The 19,450-nt window shown below is 38.0% G+C and overlaps 2 protein-coding genes across 2 annotated transcripts; one reads left to right on the top strand and one right to left on the bottom strand.

Annotated features, from left to right (window-relative positions):
* Window positions 1–106: 106 nt before the first annotated feature.
* On the bottom strand, window positions 107–9,961 carry zbtb2b (zinc finger and BTB domain containing 2b). The gene is made up of 3 exons (XM_058755023.1): window positions 9,380–9,961; window positions 6,772–6,952; window positions 107–3,426 (listed from the first exon to the last, which is right to left on the bottom strand). The coding sequence occupies exons 2-3, from the start codon at window positions 6,942–6,944 to the stop codon at window positions 1,998–2,000; spliced, it is 1,602 nt and encodes a 533-aa protein (XP_058611006.1). The 5' UTR covers window positions 6,945–6,952; window positions 9,380–9,961; the 3' UTR covers window positions 107–1,997.
* Window positions 9,962–12,409: 2,448 nt separating this feature from the next.
* On the top strand, window positions 12,410–19,436 carry armt1 (acidic residue methyltransferase 1). The gene is made up of 5 exons (XM_058755669.1): window positions 12,410–12,662; window positions 13,173–13,278; window positions 13,402–13,643; window positions 14,557–14,722; window positions 17,640–19,436. The coding sequence occupies exons 1-5, from the start codon at window positions 12,610–12,612 to the stop codon at window positions 18,417–18,419; spliced, it is 1,347 nt and encodes a 448-aa protein (XP_058611652.1). The 5' UTR covers window positions 12,410–12,609; the 3' UTR covers window positions 18,420–19,436.
* The last annotated feature ends 14 nt before the right edge of the window (window positions 19,437–19,450 follow it).

Below are 19,450 nucleotides of genomic sequence, written 5' to 3'. Positions count from 1 at the left end.
CACGTAAAAAACCCAATGGTGCCATCTTGTGGCTCATAAAAAAATAAAAATAAAAACTTAACCCAAGCTTTTGAACAGTGGTGTATATTAAGGAACTAAACACACATTTCAAAAACATAAGGATTTATTATCGTTATTCACAATGAAAATGCAAAGGAAGTATTTTTTCCAGAGACAACTCTTCATGTTCCTGAGGAGCGAGAGATCACAGTATGCTTGCCTTGGCTTTGGGGTTTGTGCGTGTGAGGGGGCACTTTACCCCTTCCTCCCTAAAACTGTCTCAAAGAGTAACAACTTGCATATGTACAAATAATAAAGAGTTGTAACAACACTACAGGAAAAAAGGCATGACATCGCCTGATGTATGATTACAAATAAGAAAAATTAACATTACAGTTTAAAAAAAACCCCATCCTTGTAACAAAATGAAGCAAATGGTCATTCCTGGGCTCTAATTAACTATTCAGTAGTAACTTAACTCACAGTGCTCTTACAATAAATTCCTACAAGGTCTTTACAAAGAGAAAGATGGAAGAAATATTTAGCACTGAATGTAAATCACCCTGGCTGTAAATGACAGACGTTTCCTGATGTAGCACAAGTATATTGATAAAAGTAGTCAGGGATCTTTAGTAGAAATCAGTGCTTTTACAGCATGACCTCGCTGTCAGTTTCATTAAAACAAAGACAGCCAATGCAGAGATGACAAACAAACACACACTTGTGCTACACTATAATGGATAATATTCTACAGTAAATACATTGAACAATATACAACCTCTGAGATTATAAAATTCTTTGTAAATAAAGCACTGTACATAAAATTAGAAAAGTTATATAAAACTCAAAAATAAGGAATTTAAGAGCATATTCAAGCAAATCATTTCATGGCAAAACTAAGTTGGCAAACAGTGACAGAAATATCTCCCTTCAAGCAATGTTATATACAGGTGTACGATTGGCCACAGTGTTTTCTAAATTCACACACAGGAACAACTTTAACTAAACACACAGCACAACTGTAAACATGTTGAACCACAATGAGAGCAACACTCAGATTGGTGATGAGCTGCTGCCACCAACCAATTTAACAGCAGGGACGTTTATCATTTAGGTGGCATTGGCACGAAAAAAGCACTGTAACAAACTGACAAAAGTGGATAATTAGGCAAATATATCGTGGCGTGGGTCACATTAACAATATAAGTGATGTTCGACAGGTAATCTGGCACTGCATGAAGGTTATCTACAATTACACCTTGCTCTTGCTAACAAAGCATGTAATGAGAAATTAGAAACAGCGTCAGAAAGAAAAACTTTGAGATCTGTGTAACTCCTCGGAGGCACTGGAAGATAAAGTTGACTTTGATCCTCGACCCTTTGATGCAAATTTCAGGTAAGTCTGATATTGCATGTCTGAAACCGGTTGAGGTAGTGAATACTCATCCTAAACCAGGACCCACATTTAGCTGCTCAGAAAATGACATTTCTTTTCATTTTCAAAAGAAATTTTGGTGTTGTACCCATGAACTAATCATTTTGTGGCTTTAATATATTAAATATTCCATCGAGTTACAAATCCAACCTAATGAGGTCTACGTCTGATCTGCACTGTGACAAACGCAGGATTTCAGCAGTTCACTACATCCTTTTCCTGTAGACCGTTAGGCAGAGGAAGAGCTTTAACCGCAACACAAACTACAAATGACCCGAGTAACCAATAACACCCTTGAAAATAATACAGAATGAAGCAGGAATTTGACGTGTTGGACTAAACCTACTGTGAATCTGTTATAAATATAGTAAATGAATGCGTGAGTGTTAAAAACAACAAAAAAAAAGCAGAAAGTAGAACTTTTCAGTAGAAGTAAAATTCCCAGAAAAAAGAAACAGTATAACAGAATTTTCCATCTGTAGCTTAACTTCTGATCATAATTTACCCACAAATGTAATACAATTTTTTAAAAAACAATACTCTGAAGTGGATGAATGTGAAGCTATTCCACAAAGACTTCCTCAGTTTTGATGGGCGTTACCAATGGCCCACCGTTGGATGAATCCGAGCCTTCGTCTTTGGCCAGGCTGTCACTGTTCAGCCCACTGATGCCCATTTCTGCAGCCACTGCGCCCGAAAGCACACCCTGGTTGAAGCACAGGTGCTTGATCACCTCATTGGGGCTGGAAAAGGTCATTTCACACACATTGCATTTGTACGGTCTACCAGAAGAGCCGAGAAACAGCGCCTCCATTTGGCTGGAGTCGTCCGCGGCACACAGCTCCATGCTCTGTCGGTCCACCATGGTGTACGCTGGCTCCGAGCCCAGATTCATGCAAACATGCCGCGCCGCCTGGTTGGCCCGACAGAAGCTCTTGCCGCAGGCGCTACAGCGGTACGGCTTTCCCGTATGGATGTACATGTGCTCTCTCCAGTGGCTCTTCTGGATGAACTTGCGGCCACAAGTGGAGCACTCATATTTCCTCCGCTTCACTTCCCGCTCCATGTCAGCCGCACCCTCTAGGTTGTCGATATCAGCGATATCGGACGGCGGTGGCGTGTCCGCCTGGGGCTGAGCCGTGCACAGGCTCGGGACAGGCATGGCGGTTTCAGGATGTGGCGAGTCTTTGGAGTATAGATGTTGCTCGCTGTCACTAGCAGCGTCCACGATGATGGGAGTGGCTGCGCCAGCTTCGCTGCTTCGGAGGACTTCCTCCACCTCTGGCGTGGCGGCACCTCCAGTCAGCATTGGGGAAGCTGCACCGACAGACTCTAACACCAGGGGGAGCATAGCCTGGGTGTGAAGAAGCAGGTGCTCTCGTAAGGCTCCTCGCTGGGTAAAGCGGCCCCCGCAGACGTGGCACGTATAATGCTTCCTCAAAGAGGAACTTCTTCTCATGATGCTGGGCTTCACATGCAGAATGGTGTTGGCGCTCAGGGAGCAAGACGGGGCCTCACCTGCAGATGTTTCCATCTCGCCACCTTCCCTCATAAACTGACTGATGCTCGCCGACGCTTCTACCTCTGCTTCTGACAGAGCTTGCCTGTGCTTGGATACAGGCCTCGTCAGTGAGGTAGCTTTGTTTGTGGTAACGCACTTCCCATCAAGCATACCGCCACCTTCCAAGTCGAACGGCGAAGAGAGATGCGTTCTCGCCGAGAGGCGGTTTGGGAGCGTGGCCTGTTGGTCTGATATCTGAATGCCATAAAGAGAGGATGACAGGGGAAGGCTGACCTCAGGATGTGCCTGAGCAGCATGGCTTGCCAGACTTGCCTCCTGAATGAGAGGGTACGCATGGAGGAACTTGACGCCCTGCTCCAGGCGAGCCGGGTCGATAAGCTGCGTCGCCAGTTTTCCGGTGTACATCAGATTGAGGAGGTAGCTGAAGATGTCGGGCTGAATGTCAGCAGGCTTTAAGCGAACACAGTCACTGGTTGAGAGGATAAAGAAACAGATTCAATGTTGAAAACCAATGTTTATTATATAAAAGTGATTTAATACCCATTTAGCTTATTAGAGCACATTTTCATGACAAATTACCCTTCGAAAACAAAATAGAGAAATTAGATAGACAGATAGATAGAGAAAAAAAAATACATATAATCAATAACTCCATCTGTTTGTGTCAGTTACAGTGCCCTCCACTACTATTGGCACCCTCGGTAAATATGAGCAAAGGCGGCTGTGAAAATAAATCTGCATGGTTTATCCTTTTGAGCTTTCATTCAAAACAATTCACAAAATTCTAACCTACCGTTGAACTAAAACAATTGAAACTATTGTAAAACAAATCTCATGATTTTTTCTCATGTTTTTCTCCAATGCATGTTGGCCACAATTATTGGCAACCCTAGAAATTCTTGTGAGTAAAATATCTCTGAAGTATATTCCCATTCATATTTACATTTTTTAGCACACCAGGGTGACTAGGAGCATGAAATTGTCCAGCCATGACTTCCTGTTCCACAGGATTATAAATATGAGGAACACAAAGTCCAAATTCCCTTAATCATCCATCACAAGGAGTAAAACCAAAGAATATAGCTCTGATGTGCAAAACAAGATTGTTGAGCTTCACAAAATAGAAAGTGGCTGTAAGAAAAGAGCTAAAGCATTGAAAATCCCCATGTCCACCATCAGGGCAATAATTAAGAGGCTCCAAATCAACTAAAAAGGTTACAAATCTGCCTGGAAGAGGATGTGTCTATATCGTCCTAATGCACAGTGAGAAGGAGAGTTTGGGTGGCCAAAGACTCTCCAAGGATCACAGCTGGAGAATTGCAGATTAGTTGAGTCTTGGGGTCAGAAAGCCTAAAAAACAAAAAACAAAAAAACAAACAGCCTCTACATCACCACGTTGTTTGGGAGGGTTTCACAAAAATTCTCCTCGCTCATCCAAAAACAAACTCCAGAATATTCAGTTGGAACTTCAAATGGCACTGGCTTCTATGGTCAGATGAAACTTTATTTAAAAATAAATTAAAAAAATAAAGAGAGAAAGAGCTTTTTGGCAGCAAACCTACCAGCTGTTAGTACAAACAGGGATTTAAAAAATAAAAATAAAAACAACTATACCTGACTGTCTCTGTTAGAAATCTTATAATGGGCCATGGTTGGATCTTCCATCAGGACAATAATCAATAACAAACATCAAAATCAACACAAAATGCAGTAGCCCCTCACTGCAGAACAAAAGATCCAGGGTGCGGAGTTGGATCCACATCCAGGGGGTGGAGATTGGTAGGTTTAGGGGTGGAGATGGGTAGGTTTATGGATCAGGGGGTGGAGACGAGTAGGTTTAGGTCTATGTAAGGTGGGAGGAGTTGGATCTAGATCCAACTCCACCCCCTGGATCTTGTGTTCTGCAGTGAGGACCATCTCCAAAAATGTGTCACCAAACACAAAAATGAAGCTTTTGCCATGGCAGTCCCAGTCCTCTGACCTGAACCCTGTAGAAAATGAGTGGGGTGAACTGAAGCGAAGAAGCACCAACATGGAGCTGGGAATCTGAAGGATCTGGAGATATTCTGGATGAAGGAATGGTCTCTGATCACTTATCAGGTGTTCTCCAAACTCTTCAGACATTATGAGAAAACTCAAGAGCTGTTATCTTGGGAAAAGGACATTGCAATAATTGGGCGCCAATACCTGTGGCCAACATGATCTAGAGAAAGCAATTATTTCACAATGAGATTTCCCCCCCACCCCCACTTTCAGTGTTTGAAACTTTTGGGCTGTTACCAAGCAAATGAAATCAGTATCAACAAAATTCATCTTTACAATACAGAGGAAACACAGAAGCTGCATCTGAAGTGGCATTTAGATGCATTTACACACGGTTTAATGCAAGACATGAATGCATTTAACCTGCAATAACAAATGCATAAATCATGTTTTGATATTAAACACAAAACATTAAATACCATATTTGAAATTTAAATAATAAAAGATACTTTGAATGTGAAAATAAAAATCGCCAGCAGGTGGCAGCAAGTAACTGTTAATAAGAGAGTCAGCGATTGAACCGAATCATTCAAACAGTTGATTCATTCAGGAACAGAACGCTCTAATGTTGCTCAGAGACGCAAAACAGTGCTGTGGCTGTGTTTGGGGTGATTTTTGTTGTCGAAATAAAGCAAAAACAGGAAATACGGTGTCTAAAACGCAAGTCTCTTAATTAACCTTGTTTATTGAACTGTTGTAAAAAAATAAATAAATAAAAAAAAAAAATATCTCACAATTGTAATCATGGTCATTTGATTGGAGTGTTATTTTTCGTTATTCTTCGTGTGAAATTTATTAACTAGGCTATATGAAGTGGTACAAAATAGCCTATATACATTTTCTGCCCCCATGAGTGAAAGTGCAGTGAAAGAACACACTCCACGCACGCGCACTAGTCTAGACTTCACGTAACGTATTCCTGCACTCTGAGGGTGTGTTTTGAATGTTTTTTGCAAAATTCTCAATGTCAAATAGCACATCATTTAAACAACAATTGTGATATTAATCACAGACGATATATATCGCACACCCCTACTTCACACTATGATTGCTTTCAGTCTGAGGATATAAAACATGTCCATAGACAGTAAGGCTACTTCCATGATCAAGGCACAGAAAGTAGTAAGGACATCATTAAAATAATCCATGTGACATCAGTGGTTCAACCGTTACTTTACGAAGCTACGAGAATACTTTGTGCGCAAAAAAACAAAATGACAACTTTATTCAACAATTCTTCTCCTCCAGATCACCCTAGTGCCATTTTGGAGAGTATCACAACATGTTCTACATCAGCAGCACCACGCACATGCGATGTTTACGTGCAGAGAAAAGCACGTGCATGCATCATGATACATCAGAAATATTGAATAAAGTCATTATTTTAGTTTTCTTTGCACACAAAAAGCATTCTAGTAGCTTCGTAAAATTACAGTTGAACCACTGATGTCACATGGACTATTTTAACGATGTCCTTACTACATTTCTGGGTCTGGGAACATCTCAGTTGCATTGCTGTCTATGCAGGAGCAAAGAACTCTCGGATTTCATCAAAAATATCTTAATTTGTCTTCCGAAGATGAACAAATGTCTTACAGCTTTGGAATGACATGAGGGTGATTGATTAATGACAGAATTTTCATTTTTGGGTGAATTATCCCTTTAATATTGGCCATTTATTAGATATAATAATTATTACCAGCTTACCATATCAACACAACCGGAGTTCAAGCACAAAATGGACTTTAAAAATCACGCATAAAGCGGTTACCTGTCCTGGTGTATAAATAGCATTCTGAAGTAGTTTGAGAATGCAGCCAGTACGGCCTTGTGTGCTTTGAAAAAGACATCGCCGATGGCGACCGTGCAGTCACACAGGAAGCCAAACTCCCTCTGTGCGTTGAGCTGCTGCAGAAGGATAAGACCATGATTGGCCAACTCCATACTTCCACCTACACAGAAAGGGCCAGAGATGACAGTCAACTTCCTGTCTACTACAGACCACAATGCACAAAAAAAAGACTGAGTGAAAGAAGGCTGTTAAGTTGTCTGTTGATACGGACTTAAACAGCAGTGAACCGCCGAAAATATGAATCCAACACTGTAAAACCAAACAATAAGCTAAATTCTATGATACATTTAGAATATGAATATTATAAATAGTAGGCTACTATTTCTCCTTATGGGTTTGTTTACATTTTTAACCCCAAGTCTAACACTTTGGCACACAGCCCTTCCCCCCATGATTTGTGCAACTAAAATGAACTGTGTTGCTTGTTGGGAAGGTGTGCAGTTACTTTAAGTGATATGATTTAATTACAGTGCTTTTAAAGCAGTCCATACAGAGCTTTTAAGGCACAGCATTTCATTTATTTTGCTATGTTCTTTATACTGGCAAATCTACTTCCCACTCATATTTAAGACTAAGCAATTCCTATTGATCAAGCTGAAGGAAGGCTTTGTTGATTATGCATTCAAGACATTTACAAACAGAATGACTCTAAATGGAGTGGGGTTTTTTATATTCTCCCAAGATATATCTTCAAATATTTGAGACCTCTAATAATCCAATAACAAATAATCATTTTTTTTTCTTCTTTTTATTCTGGAGCGAAAAATAACAGAGGAGAAAACACAAGTATATTATCTGAATAAGACTTGATTCTGATTTTATTTAAGACAACTAACTGGTTAGACAGCATAAAAACAGTCAAACTACCATGAGATCTCAACATTGTAACCCTGACAACAGGGTCCCAAAAGAGCAGTCAGATCCAGCCAAGGGCCAAACATCTGAGGCAACCTTTGAACACTGAACCCCGAGGTTATTAACCCTTGTCTACCAGAACCAGCTCAGCAGCCTCTATGCCTTGAATGTCCATTACCCTAAAGGTCAATCACAGGCTTTGTATCACATGACTCGCTCTTCAGGCAGCATTCCTGAGGCTACTTCCTCTTAACCCCTCGAGTAGAGAACGGTCTACAAGCCCACAAAGCCTACAGACTCCCTACAATGTCACGTAGCGGTGCGTAAAGACTGCAAAACAGGGATTTCTTAACAATAGTTCAAGTTTAGCCAGCTCCTTTCAATCGTCCAATCGCACACGTGATTTTGGAATATACTGACACCTACTGGCCTGGACGTATGAAGTATGTTGCTGCTCACACCGAAGCAGTTTTTTTTCTCTTTTATTTTGTTCATTTTTCTCTGTCGGATCCAATCCTAGAATAAGCTATTAAATAAACTGACCAGCTATGAGGTGAATCACAATATTTCGAACTTTGATTTGAATGGATTCCACAAGGGAAAGAACTGAGGCACTGAAAATGACATTTAATTAAAAACCAAGGGGGAAACTATTGTGAGATAGATAATTATTATTATTTATTGCAATGCAAATACTTAAGTATTTCTCTGAAAGCAATTCTCTGGTGGACATTTCCATTGTTGACCTGATGCGTATATATAATAAATAACGATTATTTATTAAAAAACAGCTCACAGTTGAGAGAAGTTATTGTTAAAGATCATTTCCCATATGGAGAAAAAGCATGGGGTTTTTAGTTCCAGAAAGACTGTTGCCCACTACTGTTCATTACATGTGGTCATGTGATGTCAACATGGCAGCACTTATGAGGAAGTAGAATAAAACAGCCATTTCTGTAAGACTGATGTGTCAGAATTTCTAATATAATTAAAGTCTGTTAAATTCTTTTTGTGCAAAACGATTTTAATTAGATAAACTTATTGAGTGGAGCTTTATTGAGTCACCCAGCATTCAATTTGTTGGAATATGCAAACAGTGACATGACAGATTTTATCCACGTACATTTATAAACGGTTTACAGGGGTTTCCTGGTACCTAAATATTATACATATATATAACTTCGCAGTTCCTCAAACAGAGATACACGTCTAAGCCAAAGCATTCGCCACAGCTTCGACTTGTTCTCATTGTGGGTTTGTAAACTTGCTCCTCCCACTACGGAGACACGTGGAACGGACAGATCTCCCGCAGAGACCGACCACTTCCGCAATCTGTTTTTCTTCGCAAATAGAAAATAAACCGTCAAAAACTGAAATGCGATGACTGATACGATCACGCGCAAACGCTCCCTGCTCGATCAGCACATGATCCAACGACCTTATCGTGAACGCAGCCGAAAATTCACAACAATAACAGCGATATAAACCCAGAACGGAGCTTAGCGAGCATCAGGAACGAGAAGCAAAAATAAACGGAGCTTCGTGAAACGGACACACACACACACAAACGGGGGAAGGGGTGGTCACCGAATAAATAAACTAAACGAAAATCAACAGATACAGAAATTAAGCAGTAAATGATAAAAGTGGATGGGTGTAAACACACACGTACCTTTCCTCCGCTTGAGTGTGTGGAGTTGGGCGAGTTGTTGTCTGTTACCGGGGGACTTGTCCGTTGGGCTCGCAGCTGCTCTGTTCCTCTCAAACGCAGCATTGGCGGCGATGGTCGTCGGTGTTTTCCGGTCGGGTTACGTTACAATCACATGACTGTCTAAAAGGGCTTAAAAACAGCGGTTGTAAAACCCACTTCCCTGGGATGCCAAAACAAACGGTCTTTGGCGCTACGAGCCGCCAAATGAGTGCACTGGTGAACGTTATGGGTGTCGTTCTCCTCATGTGTTCACGGTGCGGCGGAGATGAATGTTGAGCAATCATTCAGGGGCGACGATCGTTGGTGAACGTTACACATAAACGGATTTTAGTTGAGTTGGATAGCCGTAGGTCACGCTACCCACCCCCACAAGAAGATAACGTATCGAGACAGATACACGCAGAAGGGCTATTTGCATTTCAGTTGACAGACTGCACTTTTACAGCCAAGAGAAATGGGCTCACGAAAAATGCGCGCACTATTTGGAGCGCGATGATTTCACACCCACAGGCTGCAATAAACTTAATGAGGCTTATTATTGGTTTAAATACATAATACATATAATCAGTATTAAACGTTTTTCATCAATATATATTTATTCATGTATCCTTTGGGTAAAAACGATATAAATATATTAAAACATTTAATAAATGTATATTGAAATATATAACCAGACACACAAACGATTCTTTATTTATTCATTCACGCATTAATTAGTAAATTAATAAATATGTGACTACAATTATTTTAAAATATTACATAAATTAAATAACAAAATTAATTAAAAATATGACTGACTTGGATGGGTTATTTATTTAGTTTTTAATTAAATATTTGCAGGTTAGGGTTTCCCGTGTTTTTATGTATTTGCAACAAATTTTATTAAACATTGTTTTTAAAATGGTATTTTTCACTTTTACTGAGTATTTCAAATGATAAAAAGATACTTTTTTATTTTTATACCACAAGACAATTAATTATAAATATGCCGAATAAAAATGTTTCCTTTTAGTCCCAGAACGACTATCCTTTTTATGTTCTCAGTAATCAATTCATTTATTTTAATGTAAATTAAAAGTAACTACAAGGATCATCCTGACCTTTGAGCCTTTTCATGTTTTTTTTTCCATTAGCTATATTTTAATGAAAGTGATTTAAATGCATTTAGCCTTTAAATAGCTACATTTAGTTGTAAAAGCAATTTAATTTCCCTAAAATCGTTTTAAGAATCATTAGCTGCGAAAATCATTGCATTGGTTCCATTCTAACAATTCAAGTGAAGCTGGACATGATTTAAAATAATAAAAGTATTTTCCTTTTTACTTTGCTTGTGTCCAGAGTTTCTAAGCTTTCACTACACTAAGGAGAACAGGATGTGAGCTGGCTTGACCAAGCCTGCTAGAGATATCAGGAAATGAATGACACAGGGAAATAACATGAACAAATACAAGAATTGTAAGAAAATGACAAGAACATATATTAAGACTAGTCTACAACAACCTGGAAGTTTAAGAAAGCAAAATGAGGATGCCAGCTTCGAGTTGTGGGTTTGCAAAAAAAGAACAAGGAAAGGGAAGTTGGGGGGTGGTGCCTGTCTCTATACAGAAAGTAAGCTGTGTGTTAGGGCCATGTGGTCTGGTGGGGAGATAAAGGCATCTGGGACTATGGTTTCTGTTTCTAATTTTCCGAAAATCACATTAGCATCATTAAATATGGTTTAGTTATAATTACTGCTGCTGTCTGGAGACAGAATAATAAAATGTTACTGGTTTAGAAATTAGTATAATATCCATATCAAGCAAGCAACATTTTCAGTACATGCAGATTAGATATATAATACAAACCTGACTTATCTTTTTTAAGCCAATGACAGTAAATCAGTAACAGCCCCTTAAATCCTTAATATGGAGGTCCATGAAAAGGTCATCCTGAGATAGTACTAGATATAGTTTAAAATAAAAATACTAATACTAAGCTGATTCTTTCTGGTCTTTTCTGGATAAGCTATTGTTTAGCTGTGTGGCCAGCTGGTAACCCAGTTTGATTAGCTGAAAGTGCCCAAAAATCCTTTAAAATCAGCCAACAGATCAGGCTGGGACCAGCTACAAACCATCTGGTTAAGATGTTTTCTTTTCACCAGTGCAGGCTTATTCAAATTGAATTGATGTTAAATTAAATAGAAAATGCAGCTTTGAATGCCAGGTTAATTTTAACAAACACTATCTGAATATTGTCATATGCAGTGTTGGGCAGTAACTAGTTACTAGTAACTTAGTTTACTGTAATAATATTACTTTTTTCAGTAACTAGTAGAGTAACTAATTACTAATAAGATTTTAGTAATAATATTACAGTTACCATCCATAAAACAGCTTAGCATTACATCCCACCCACATCCCTCTGATCAGCATTTGGTACATTATATTACTATAATTAAAAATTTTTGGAAAATTAAACAGTTTCTTACAAACTTATGTGATTTGATTAAATACATAATGAAATATAATCGTATATGGGTAACGGAGAAATTACAATTAGCTTCAAGCTACACATGACAATTAATGAGATAAATACAACACTTCTACTTGAATGTCACTATCAATCACTATTGAGTGTTTGTAATAACTTCTGACTGCAATCCAATGTGGATTTTGGTCAAATGATGAGGCAGAAATATGTTGTTAGTAACATTCTAGAAGAATTTGATCTGGAAGATACACAGTTACAAGTTCTGTGGGGCGTGAAGAAAAAGTAATGTAACTCGTAGTGTAACTAATTACTGTTGCCAGAAAGTAATAAGTAAAGTAACAATATTACTTTTGAAAGGTGTAACTAGTAATGAGTAATATATTACATTCTTTGAGTAACTAGCCCAATACTGGTCATATGTCTGATACCGTGTGTTTGTATGGACAACATGTCTCATAGACCGCGTTTCTTCGCATGGCCACTAGAGGACAGTAGTGTCAAAGATAAAGCGATGTCGACATCTAAAGTTGGCCAATGATTCCTCATAAGACAACAAATAACATGCTAATGTGTGTAATTGTAGGTGTCCCCACGATATGCGAGCAAAGGACACAGAGAGTATTAAATTATTTTAACCCTTCACATTACATTGTGAATTGGTCACCGATCGTTCTCAAATAAAGTTTGTTGAAAATCTCTTCTAGTCCTTCCTGTTTGCAAAGATGGAGGCAGAGGGAATATTGGCCCCGCTGTCACTCTCTGCTAAGTTTGAGGGGTATGTTTTTATGATCATAGATATGCTTTGATGCTTCACTGTTGATGTCGTTTATATGAAAATAGGCTACGGCTTGAAATTTATCGTCTGTTTACATGTTCAGTTATAACGAATGTTTGCTGCATTTAGTCAAATAGGCAGGTCTTATAATCTTGTCAATGGCTGTGTTTCAAAACAACCCAGAGATCTGTCTACCTAAACTGCATTTATGGGCAACATTGGCAGTTTCAAGTGATGTACTGTCGAAACTCGCATATAATGCCTGTCTAGAAATGCAGTCTGTACAGTTGACAAACCAGCTTTCGAGACACATTCATTTCATTGGTCACGCGCTGCTGCTGGATGTGGATGTAATGACAATGACATAACCAACCACTGTAATCACCTAGTAATGGATTTTACTTATTGACTTATTCCTCAAGTTACTAGTGCTAGTGAAACCTATTTACATCTAAAATGTAAAATGAAACACAATTTACATCTAAAATGTTTAATATTCCCCATTTCTAGGTCCTTCGCCTATCTGACTGTGAGAGACCGACTCCCAACCATACTCACAAAAGTGATAGACACGTTACACCGCAATAAAGACAATTTCTTCAAAGAATATGGAGAGGTATATATGATCTTTGCTTTTTTATATTTAGCAGTGTTATATTTTCATGTTATTCATAAAATAAAACAGGCCTGCCTGTACTTGTTTTCCCAGGTTTAACTTCTATATAATGTGTTTTCTCAGGAGGGGATCCAGGCAGAGAAGACGGCCATCTCCTTCCTGTCCAAGCTGAGGAATGAACTGCTGACAGACAAACCTGTGCTGTCTCTGACTGATAAGGCTGAGGACTCCGAGGCCTGGAATGAATACATGCGAAGACAGCAGGACCTGATGGAAGACGGGAGCCCTGTCAGCTGGTTCAAGTCACCATGGCTCTATGTGGAGTGTTACATGTACCGGAGGATCCAAGAGGCTCTGTATATGAAGTAAGGCAAATCAGCTTACTCCATACGTTATGAGCAAGCAAAAATTCAGTGAAATTATTACTGTGGCTTTTTTCACAATTTAATTATATTCAAATTACCTTAAAGTTAACTGAACCTTTATCGTTTAATAGTAAAAAGTAAACTTTGTTTTCTATATAATTAATTAATAATATATTCAATCATTAAAATGTCATCTTAGTACATTGAGAAATCAGTTTTACTTAAAGGATGTAGTATCTTAAAGTTACGTAAATGTAACTAATAGTAAAAAGTTTTTTTTTTTTCAACAATACTGAATAATTATAAAAACAAATTAAATCACAATTTTCTCAGGTTTTCTCAACCAGACTATGTAAGCCTCTTAAGACACACAAAGTATTATCAAATCTAATAATGTAAATTTAATGTTTGTTATATAATAACAATGATATAATACAGCTATAAATTATTTTATTATGAAGAGAGATGTGTTGTTTTAAGTGGTTACTATTGAGATATCTCTTCACATGGTCATATGGCAATTACTTTTACAATTTAAACGGCATTAATTAGGTATTTAAAACAAGTTAAATTCATGGGTAAAATCAGCAATAAGAAAGAAAGTTCTTTTAATAAGAGGACAGATTTGTAACAGGAAGACCAATTAAATATGTACAGGTCTATATGAATTGAAAGGTACGACTTGCCTTAGAAATGCTATAGTGTTGCAATTGATGAAGTAGTTTACATCATTTTTATAGCCGTTAAAATTAAAGGCACTGATGGTCATTTAAAATGCTATCTTAAATGTGCTTTAAGTATTTTTGTAATTAATAATAATAATTTAATAATTAACCAAGATTAATTGGACTCTCCATGTTGCATTGGTATATTTTGAATTGTTTAAATGACTTGTTTCATTTTGTTTCCAAAGTCCACCGATGGATAAGTTTGACGTGTTTAAGGAGGGAAAAACGCAGAGCTTCTTCGAATCTCAACAAGCCATTATATCCCTCTGTACATACCTTCAGGAGCTCATCACCAACATGGAGAACATGACTGAGGTTCAGCTGCGAGACAACTTTCTCAAGTTACTCCAAGTTAGTGTCTCCATGATCTTAGCTGCAGTGTATAATGATCCTTGCTACTAAAAACAATTGTTATTGGGACATTGGGCCTCATTTATCAATCTAACGTAGAAGCGAGCGCAGATCCATGCGCACAAATCCGCTTACGACAGAGTTCACGTGTGATTCATGAAACATTCGTACAATCGTACGAATGATCGTATGTTGATAAATGTGGCGGCAGAAAACATTCATCATTTGAATATCACGCCCCTAAAAACACCCCGGTTTAGAAGCCTCGCCCTAGAGTTTACGACAAGGAGAAACAAAACCCGGTCAAAAAATATTTTACTCAAATAAAAGTACCATTACATTAATGAAATTTGACTTAAGTACAAGTAAAAGTACCAGTCTAAAAATCTACTCCAGTAAAAGTAAAAAGTAGCTCATTTAAAATTTACTCGGAGTAAAAATTACTTAGTTACTTTTTAACAGTGGGAGGGATGCAAAAATGGGATAGGCCACAGGTGTCAAACTCAGTTCCTGGAGGGCCACAGCCCTACACAGTATAGATAACCCTAATTAAACACATCTGATCCAGCTAATCTAATCATTTAGGCTTATTTGAAAACTACATTATATGTGTATTGGAGCAGGGCTGGAACTAAACTCTGCAGGGCTGCGGCCCTCCAGGAACTGAGTTTGACACCCCTGGGATAGGCCTATAAATCTCAAACTAGTTATTTTTTAATTAAATGAATCAGTTATTTAGAATAATAAGACATTTGGGCTGTTACCAGGCAAATTAAATCAATATCAACAAAATTCATCTTTGCAGTGCAGAGGAAACACAGAAGCTGAAGTGGCATTTAGATGTATTTACACACTGTTTAATTCAGGACATGAATGCATTTAACCTGCAGTTACAAATGCAGAAATAATGTTTTGATATATAAGACATAAAATGTTGAATACTCATTTGAAATTATAAAAAAAAAAAATCTAAAGATACTTTAAATGTGAAATTAAAACCACCAGTAGGTGTCACCAAGTCACTGTTAATAAGCGAGTCATTTAGACTGAACCGAATCATTTTAACAGTTGATTCATTCAGGAACGAAACACCGTCATTGCTCAGAGACGCAAAACAGTGCTGTGGCTGTGTTTGGGATTATTTTTGTTGTCGAAATAGAGCAAAAACAGGAAATATGGTGTCTAAAAATTAATTTAAAAAAAAATCTATATGTAATCATGTTGAGTTTTGAAGAAAACGTCACTCTTCGTGTGATATTGATCTACTATATGAAATTATATAAATACATTTTCTGCCTCTATATCTTCAATTTTGTGATCATATGATGCATTTTAACAGACTGAATCACGCAGTCAAAATGCGCGCGCACACTAGTCTTATCTACTAGACTTCACGGCACTCTGTAGGAGTGTTTTGTTTTTGCCTAAATACTGATCATGTCAAATCGCACATCGCTAAAACAACAATTACGATATTATCGCACAACCTGCACCACTGTCTTTTTGGCTAATTTGTGCAAAACCTTTTGCTAAACTGCCAAAGCTTCATTTTAACCACCAATGCAATGATGCAAGTATTTACCTTTCCTCTACATGCTTGCGAAGGGTTGATGTCCAGATTTTATAAGCAGCTAGTTTGGTCTCCCTAGACATACACAGCTTACACTGCATAATAGAGCATAATCATGGCCAGGGGTTCACTTCATTTCCTTCAAGTTCAACTTAAGCAAAATACGACGGTGTTTGGTTTTCAGCTGGGTCTGCACCATTAACGCCTGTCTTGTCCGTCTTCATCTTTCTTCTGATTTTAGCGCCAGTTTGTTCTTCTGCCCGTTAGTTACTGCAGTAAGGGAGCGATTTTTTTTTTTTTTTTTAACTCAGTAGTTAATGTGTTTTAAAATGTAGCAAAGTACAATACTTAAAACAAAACATACTTAAAAAGTAGAAGTACACAAAAACTAATTTGTTACTTTCCACCTCTGGTAACTGCAAATAATTACATTATTTTTTTATGTATATTAAATACCGGCAAATTTAAGGAAAACTTTACAAACATTATTTAGCCTATTTAGTTCCTTTCAGTCCTATAGGCTACTTGTTGCACAGTTTTTACCCTTTTGGTTAATCTGTTAATTATATTATAGCCTATTATATATTTTGTGTGGTCCTATTTCTTTTATTCCTTTTATAGACTTAATTTCAGTTTTTCTCCGTTCACAGAAGTACTGCAGGTGCATGATGTGACAGTTGAATCCTCATGGTCTGTTGTTTACGCATATAAAGTTAAAGCCCTGTGTGTATAATATATATATATATATATATATATATATATGTATGTATGTATGTAAAAATATAAAAAATAAAAAAGACATTCTAATCTTATAATGAGCTTCGGTTGAAAATAACCTAAATGGAAAAAAAAAAAACCTGTCATTCTACAATTCTCCACCAGATTTACTACGCTGCGCGCAAGTTCAGGTAACTCAAAAACTTGCGTGCACGAGCTGAGACCAGACGTGAGATTTGATCGTAGCCACCGCTCGCGTCCATATTGATAAATTCCAAGTTTTGTGTTGAAAGGACCATACCCCAATTTTCTGTCGCACGTTCGTTTTGTAAATGAGGCCCATTATGTTTATATGACATCAGAACACAACATCAAAAACTAGGAAAATCTTGTTTGCATGGAGATGGAAGATTCTAATTGAGTTCAGTGAGCCATAACCATAAGCTTAAAGAGTCACATCTTTAATTTAGAACAGAGAATCTTGTTACCCAAATGACATCCAGTTTGTGGTGCCAAGTAACATGCCTAGGGGTGGCTACTGTTTTCAACATGCGCTTGTGTACTTTACTGATATTACAATGTTGGTGATAGTGTAATGTCACATAATCTGGTTTACGGTGTATTTTGAAGGTCTCTCTGTGGGGAAACAAGTGTGATCTGTCCATCTCTGCCGGTCAGGACAACTCTCAAAAGTCCAGTCCCATCGATTCTCTTCCTGATCTCCAGCGCTTCATCCTAGTGGATGACTCCAGCATGGTTTGGTCTACGCTGGTTGCTGCTCAAGGAGCCGGATCCTCTGGGATGAAGCATGCCAGAGTGGACATTATTTTAGACAATGCTGCTTTTGAGCTCGTTACCGATCTAGTCCTTGCTGACTTTCTTGTTTCTGCCGGACTAGCCAAGCAAATCCGATTTCATGGCAAGTCCATCCCGTGGTTTGTCTCAGACGTCACCAAACAAGACTTTGAGTGGACCATCATGCAGACCATGGCAGCCAATCACAAGTGGATGTCAGCCAGTGGTGTCCAATGGAAGCATTTCATGAAGGAGGGTACATGGTCCTACCATGACCACTCTTTTTGGACCTTGCCCCATGAGTTCTGTGATATGGCAGTGGATGCAGCTGATCTCTACAGCACTCTCCAGGGCTCTGATCTGATTCTCTTCAAAGGAGACCTTAACTACCGGAAGCTTACTGGAGATAGGAAATGGGAGCACATGGTTGCGTTTGATCAAGCGCTGAGGGGGTTCCAGCCTGCCCCTCTCTGCAGTCTCAGGACACTGAAGGCTGATGTTCAGGTGGGCTTACAGCCAGGCCAGGCCGAGAAGCTCGGCTCTCAAGATCCAGACTGGATGACTAATGGCAAATATGCTGTGGTTCAGTTTTCCAGTCCATGCAGAGAACAGTAGGGTCATTTTTAAAGAAAAGAGAGTTGAGCCAAGAAGAAAGAGATGAAGGAATTAAATGCACTGAAGATGCTGGTTTAGTTATCGATATGCCAAACAAATGTGTTGTTGTTTTATATTTGCTTGTATAACAGTTAACAGTTGGTTGCAAGCAAATCACGTAATGAATCCAACCGATTCAGCATATCAAACAATGAAATTAATCTTAAACTAAATAATGTCCTTGTTGACAATCTTTTGATTACAGTATAAGATTTTCTGTTTGCACTGCTGATCTGTATTGTGTTAGAAGTACAGTTACTTAAAAATACAGATGTAAACATGGCAAAAATCATAAGAATCCATACATGTTGTTTGGTATGATACACAGTAAATAAAGAAGATACTGAACCTGAATTGTAACTTCTAGTTAAATGCAATTGACCAAAACACCTTCAGAATAGTGAGAAAGGTATATTTCAGTGCATTTCAGGCTAAAAATGTGCAGTATATAGATTTTTTTTTTCTTTCAGATGTACTAATTTATGGGCTTTGCATAGAGTGCATAATTGAAAATAACCTATTAAAGAGAACTTTTTTTAATAAAACAATTCTAGTAGGGTAATTGCAACATGGAATTAATGAGGGAACAGAATGTAAAGGGATTTGAATTGCTGTCCAATTATTATTATTATTTTTTATTTTAAACAAAACACAAATTCACAATGATTTACTAATGTCATCATAAGGAAATACATTTGCTTTCTGGCTGGTAAAAAATACTGGTCATACATATCTCAGAGAATTATTGTTGTTTACAGTTTGGATTGACTAGCACTCTTCAAAGCAAGTTTACAAGGTTTTCCAGTGTCTGTTGGGATGGAAATTGCACCATGATGATTTATTGTACCTTATTTATGAGCATGCCGTTGCTGGAAACAGATGTTAGTCAGGATACCGTGTGTATGTACTCGCACTTGTTAAAATGATAACTGTTCTGAAAATTGTATGCCACTGAATAAAGTTTAGGGGAAAAAACTATTTCTCTTTTAAAT

Source organism: Onychostoma macrolepis, chromosome 20 (assembly GCF_012432095.1).
Source record: "Onychostoma macrolepis isolate SWU-2019 chromosome 20, ASM1243209v1, whole genome shotgun sequence".
Taxonomy (NCBI): Eukaryota; Metazoa; Chordata; class Actinopteri; order Cypriniformes; family Cyprinidae; genus Onychostoma; species Onychostoma macrolepis.
This window is presented reverse-complemented; position numbering and strand designations above follow the sequence as displayed.

Bases quoted from the DNA above. Each gene is read 5' to 3' on its own strand.
- zbtb2b (XM_058755023.1), bottom strand. From the start codon at position 6,944: ATGGAGTTGGCCAATCATGGTCTTATCCTTCTGCAGCAGCTCAACGCA. The intron at 3,427-6,771 runs GTAACCGCTTTA...CCTCTCAACCAG, and splicing joins CTATTTATACACCAGGACAG to TGACTGTGTTCGCTTAAAGC.
- armt1 (XM_058755669.1), top strand. From the start codon at position 12,610: ATGGAGGCAGAGGGAATATTGGCCCCGCTGTCACTCTCTGCTAAGTTT. The intron at 12,663-13,172 runs GTATGTTTTTAT...CCCCATTTCTAG, and splicing joins CTCTCTGCTAAGTTTGAGGG to GTCCTTCGCCTATCTGACTG. The intron at 13,279-13,401 runs GTATATATGATC...GTGTTTTCTCAG, and splicing joins TCTTCAAAGAATATGGAGAG to GAGGGGATCCAGGCAGAGAA.